Genomic DNA, 6605 nt, shown 5'->3' with positions numbered 1-6605 from the left:
TGATTTCTGACAAGCAAAGTCAACAGGGAAACCCAATATGTTTAACAGCTGTGTGATTTGCTTAAAAACCATGGCAAAAAAAAGATCAGAAAATTGGGAGGATGATTCATGGCCAACAACTAAATTGCACAGCAATGGAAATTCTAGTCCTAATCGTGGTTGTAAATTGAAGATTACCTCTGGAAGTGTCTGTCTGAACCTGCTACTCCACAAAAATGGGACTTCATGTTCCAGAATTTCCAGTCAACATGGCTAAGGTTAGGATACCATGGTTGGTTGGATTAGTTATAAACCTGAGCTACAAATTATAATTATCTCCTAAGTAAATAAAACCTAGCAACTGTGAATTGCCAAACATGGTTATGATTTAGGGTGAATGCAAATAATTCTTAACACAATTTTCCAGGATGAAATAAACCAAGGTTAAGCATATTGTATGAACTCCGCCACTACTTGCACTTGGTCATTATCACATCAGTGGTAAGTGAAATGAGGTGTACTAATGACAGAAAGAATAAGGTTTTTTTTCTTAGCATTTTACTGTTGCATCCAGACAATGGGTGGGCCATATACAATTGTACCTGAATGTTCTGTCTCGGCAGGCTTGCATGCCCTGGATTTCTTGCTCTTATGACCAAGGATATTATTTGGAGAAGATTCCTTCTCGTGCCTGCACAATCAAGAGATCTAAGAAGAGTCCTCTTCTACCCTTCACTTTCTCCGTCCCGTTTCTTACAATTAACCGGATGTCCCAATTCGAAAAACATAATCGCACCTCCCTTTGTTCCATTCTTTGTCTTCTGTCTCTTTAAACGAGAAAAACTAAACGCGCTGCCTCCGCCACCTATGCATTCTTCCGCCACACTTAATATGGCCGTTTCGGGGTTTCATATATATAGAAATATATATCCCCCCCCTCCTCCGTGGGCGAAAAAGGCGGAACCTATTCTTAAAATACTCCCATTTCCACAGCCGTATTTTAAACAGCAGCAGCGAAAGCCAATGGAAGGCAGGAAGGGCCTCTTTGTACCCAATGGGAAGCATGGCATGGGTGGAGTAAGGCTCTTGGGGTACGCTCGTTCCCGGCCAGACTCACAGTACTTGGGTGAAGTTGGTGGGGAGCGGGGGGTGGGGGGGAATGGAGCGGAGGCTCTTCGGTGCAATGGCTTTGCTCCTCTTCCAGGCCTTGCCCGAGGCGATGCCGGCGAGCACGGAGCCCGCGCAGGTGAGACGGGTGTGACGAGGACAGGGGCGGGGGGGGGGCATCGGGGTTCGGGCAGGGAGGCGAGAAAAGCGAAGGGCAGGACACGGAGGCTGAAGCGGGGTCGGGTCGGGCAGGAACGAGAGCGGAAGGCAGGGCGAGGGCAGCGGAAACCGAGGCCAGGCCTTTTTCCGCGTGAGAGTTGCATTTCGCAGGGAGTCTTGAGAAACAGGATTGGGTCCGCTCTACAAAGCGAGGAAAGCTTGAAAGAAGTGCTTGGTTCAGAAAGCGTGATGGTGGCTGGCAATGAAATTCCTTCGAGAAGAGGGCAAATCTTTTGAAATAACCGTGCTTGTAGTAAACGTTTATATCAGTCCAGGCGTTCAGCATCTGAAATTCAAACCAGGCTATATGTGGGAAGTGTTAAGTGTAGCACCTCGTTGTCACGATAGGTTGGAACAAAGTCGCCCTAAACTAAAAACTAGCCTAGCCTATTCTTTACGGGCAGTTCATTGCTTTGGAGAAACTCGGAAAATCGAATTGAAAAAATTATGAAGACATTTACCGGGCCCAAATCCATGGTAGAAACGTATATTAAGTCAGAATAGGTTGTTTGTGATTCAACTTGTAAATGGTAGTTTGTGGTTTAATATGCTTTTGAGCCCATACTTGGATAATGTGGTAAACTTGAGGATTGAGGAAGCTGTGGTTTAGCATAATACGTGAAAGCAACTTCTGTTAGAACAAAATGGTAGACCAAATTGTGAATGTTGGGAATCAGTATGTTGTGTAAACCCAGATAATGGAATTAATTAGTAAACCACTATTCACTAAACTCTGGACAGCAGATGTGAACAAGCTACTGATGTGTATGCATGCACATAAAACAGGTGTGATCTCTGCAATCCTCTCCTTAATGACTGGGAATAAATTATGTCAAAAAGTGATGGTGCTTAATTATTTTTGTAAAGCTTCATCTTTAGCTTAGTGTGAAGACGTAAAGAACTCACAAATGCTACCATGAAAATGTGATTATTAAATAAGAAAAAAATGATTTCTCAATCTTCATTTGATTGAAGAGGAAGAAAGCTGGTATTTGTTGTGGGAATCTTGGTTTTTGCCAGATTCTAGATCATGAATACTGACTTTACTGCTATTGTGTTAGCCCTGTTACCTCTGTAGGGCACTCCAGGTTCTAGTTATCTTCAGTTATCTTTGACCTTTCCTCAAAGTGGAAAGGTATGGGATAAATGAAGCTGGCAACTGGTAGGTGCTGGCAACTGGTCTGTATGACTTCAAGCACCACAATTTTTGACTTACTTGTAGACAGTCTAGGCTTCCATAACTGAGTATATTTTCTCTTCATTTGTTTATGTTCTTCCTCCCCTTCCTTTTTTTCCTTTTCCTTTGAAATGTACACACATACCATTCTGCATTTTATTTTGCTATTTCTTTGTTGTAATTAGGTGTCACACTTTACATTTATGCAATATTTTATAAATTAATTTTATAAATGAAATTTTATAGGTCTTATTTATGATATTTAGATTATTCATTATAACAATTTAAATTTTACATAATTTATAGGACTCTCTTGTGTTTTAATTCTTGTACTCTGTAATTTTATGTTAATTTTATCCTTACCTTATTCCATGGATATGATTTCTTTGTTTTTATTTCTAATTGTTATTACAATATTTATATTAACCTGTGAATTGAAATAAAAATGATTGGTTGTGGACAGTCAGCTGCACCAATATGTTGGAAATTCCCTATCTGGAACCTGCATGCTAAACTTTTTAAAAAAGCAAAACAGTTAATGTCCTTGTGTTGGTCTCATTAACTTGGCAAAGATTTATACACTAGTAAAGAATTCTCTCTCTTTCAGTCTCCTAGACCAGTGGTCTCCAACCTTGGCAACTTTAAGACTTGTGGACTTCAACTCCCAGAGTTCCTCAGCCAGCAAAGCAAAGCTGGCTGAGGAACTCTGGGAGTTGAAGTCCACAAGTCTTAAAGTTGCCAAGGTTGGAGACCACTGTCCTAGACTACTGTTTTTGTATGGGCTCCCATTTTGAGGGAAGAAAATTATGTAAACAGAACACAAACATTGCCATTTTGTTTTTTTTATGTAGTATCTTGCATTTAGGTTGAGAAATAACAATGTGCTTGCCTCTGCTGCCTCCTCATGAAGTTTCTTCTCATTAAATTTGTGATGCCCTCATCTTCTAAAACATTTATGAAATTGTGTGAACCTTAACCCTGAATAAAACTAATTATTTTATTAAGGTTAGGATGAGGCAAGAAATATGCTACTTAAAATAATTAGGTTTTTATCCACAGATTAAAACCATCATATAGTTTTGCAGTATTTTAAATAATATTTTATTGGTTGAATATTTCTAATCAATTATAAAAGTGAACATTTAGTTTTGTATACAGTAATTCTTTAATTCTGGTTTAGTCACTCCTGTTCCATGTTTATTTTTTAAATTGATATTTGCCCTTTTACACCAGGAACATTCAGAATGGTATCAGGTTCTGACAGTGATTTAACTTTGGGTGTGTAAAGCATAAGGCCTAAGGATGCAAACCTGGGGCAATGTCAGAACTCAATCAGGGTCTTGTTTGGACAAGCTTACTTATCTAAGCAGAATGAGAATGAGTTTGGGCAATGAAGAAATGATGTATGCACACAAAGCCAGATCTTTGTCAAATCATTATCCAGATTTTCTTCTTTGTTTTGTTTAGCTTGATTAGTTGTCCAGGTAGAGTAGGAGTGAATTTTGATTAGCTTTGCATGTACACTTGGGCAGATAAAACTGGAGCTCTATCAGATCTCACTTCTACTTTGCCTTGATAAGTTGACTGTCAGTGTCCCTCCGCCTGAATTTGCAATCCCAACAGTTTGAGCAATCCTGTTATTAGAGATAAAACTACAAGGACCAAATTTTCCTAGCTGCAACTTCTGTATTTTAAATGCTTCAAATAATATATCTCCTTCATGTGACCTGTGTATTTTATAAGCCAGACCTAAATATAAAACATTACTTTGAAAGATCCACAGAAGAAATAGCAACATATAAATTAACATATTTTTCAGAGTATTAGACGCACCAAGATTTTGAAGAGGCAATTTTTTAAAAAAGTTTTTGCACTCTGCAGACTTCCCAAAAAGGACTAGTTTTTCGTGAAAATGGGCGGCCCATTTTTTGTCCCAAAAAAAGGGATGCATAGCAGTAGTATGTTCCGGCCAGTGCGGCCATACTGGTAGTAGCTGAGAGCAGCTGACAGCGTACCAGTATGGTGGCTCGTTTGGCCCACCCGTCCACGTTCTTTACCTGTTTTTAAAGCAACTGGCCAATTGCGCAAGCACGCACAGCGTGCAGCACCTGTGCAAGCTCCGACAAGCAGCTGGGTGTCGCAGGGGCTGTAGAGTGTGCATGCGTGCATGTGCACAAACAGGACAAACAGCCCCATGGGCAGCATACCAGTAGCAATGGGGAGAGGAACCCACCACTGATGCATAGCCTTTAGGAGGCTTGTAAAGTGTTCGTGGGGACTGGGGGGGGGAATGGGGAAAACGGCCCATTTTTTGTCAAAAAAAGGGCATGCATAGTCTTTAGGGGGCTTATAGAGTGGTGCTGGGGGAGCAAAAAAACAGGCCATTTTTTTGCCCTCCCCAGCCCTCATGAGCACTCTGGAAGCCTCCTAAAGGCTATACACGGCCATTTTTGCAAAGGGGGCAGGGTTTCAGGAGGCCAAAAATGCTGTATTCAGTGTATAAGACGCACCCAGATTTTCATCTTTTTGATGGAAAAAGGTGCGTCTTATACTCCGAAAAATACAGTAGCCCCACATCCAGAAAAGAAAATTATTTTGAGACTTAAGTTTCCAAAATTTTTGTAATAAGATATAAAATGCATAGAAGCAAAATAACACAATTCTTTCCTGAATGAGTGACTGCATGCAATCAATGAAAATCTCCAGAAATAGTAGGAAACATTGTATTCTTCCCTGGGCATTTTATCTCTAACCTTTAGGTTGATATCCTTAAACTAAAAGTCTGGGGATAAAGAAGCTTGAGAACTAGTATCAAACTTGTTAATAACAGCTATCTCATCTAAATAATGACTTCATCACAAAAAGTCAAATGTATTTCAAACTTGTTTACTATTTGTGCCTATTCATTACAGCACTTAAATTGTTTAAAGTGCACTGTTGTTTTGCACATATATTTAACTTGGTAAGGTTTAATTCTTTCCCAATTCTTTAATTTGCACTTTATTTCTCTGAGCATACTTTTTGGAAAAAAATGACTGCAAGGGAGGAGAATCAGAAAAAGAAGATGTCTCTCTTTATGACATGCAAACACACATATTTTCAAAGAACAGTTTGTCTATTTTTTCATGTTTAAGGTATGGTTTCTGATTGCTAAGGGCAAGGTACAGTTTCACTTCTTTTAAAGACTTACTGGTTAAATTATACAATTAAAGTATACAATTTGGGAAAATTGTATACTTATTTACCTTTACAATTTCTTTCTGCGTTGTGTATTAAACCTGTTAGAGAACATTCCTATTTTCAGTTATAGCTCCTGGATTTTTTTTACTGGCAGGCTGTACCCAAAACATTTTTACTAAGTAGAAGGTACAACTACAACTGTTTTATTTACTGAAAAATGAATTCTGATTTTCCTAAAAACAAAAATATTGGGATGATTCCTGCATTTTTTGAATGTTATTTAGCAATCCACTATTACAGACATTTTGAGAAAACTCAAAAGAAATGCAATCTAATTTGGATTTCACTGTGTGATCTTATTTAGCCACTGCCTCAATTTGCTTATTGCATTAAGGTAAGGAATTGCAAATTTTGTAGTGCTGCAATCCCTGTAAAGTAATAATACTGACAATGTTTGTATGAATAAGAGTAGTATTGGAATTTTGTGTGGAATTTTTACACTGCATTCTAGAATCTTCAGCTGCCAGATGGCCAGGCATGATAGAATCTGAAGTTTTCTCCATATTTGGAAGCAAGCTGGTTGAAGTGCTGTGGAAGCCTTACTATTAGGAGGCCAGGTGGTCACAGGTAGCATATCAGATAGCAAAAAATCCCTCAGAAGATTTTTGGCAACTGCAAAAGCAGCCAAGAAAGTATATCGGTTCACTTGTACCTACCCAACATGTTGAACTTAGTGCTGCGTTATCATCCCAGTTCTAAAGTGTGCTGTTTCCCATTAATTGTGTATGAAAGTAGTTCCTTTCTTCTTGATTTCCCTAGGAATTGGAACTATGCAGGTGCTGTCTTTCCTCTCACATGTGTAAAATCTTTCTGACCAGCCAGAAGTTCTCACACTCCTCAAATTTTTCACAACCCGCAGGAGATTGTGTTTAACAGTTTGTAG

General features: G+C 39.1%; 1 protein-coding gene across 1 annotated transcript in view; it reads left to right on the top strand.

Moving 5' to 3' along the window:
• The first annotated feature begins 1093 nt into the window (after nucleotides 1-1093).
• WBP1L (WW domain binding protein 1 like) overlaps nucleotides 1094-6605 on the top strand; it is a 55086-nt gene continuing 49574 nt past the window's right edge. The window contains exon 1 of the mRNA XM_032225148.1: nucleotides 1094-1225. Within this exon, the coding sequence (XP_032081039.1) occupies nucleotides 1139-1225 (87 nt within the window). The 5' untranslated portion in view covers nucleotides 1094-1138. The remainder of the gene's footprint in view (nucleotides 1226-6605) is intronic.

The sequence above is a fragment of the Thamnophis elegans genome, chromosome 10 (assembly GCF_009769535.1).
Source record: "Thamnophis elegans isolate rThaEle1 chromosome 10, rThaEle1.pri, whole genome shotgun sequence".
NCBI lineage: Eukaryota > Metazoa > Chordata > Lepidosauria > Squamata > Colubridae > Thamnophis > Thamnophis elegans.
This window is presented reverse-complemented; position numbering and strand designations above follow the sequence as displayed.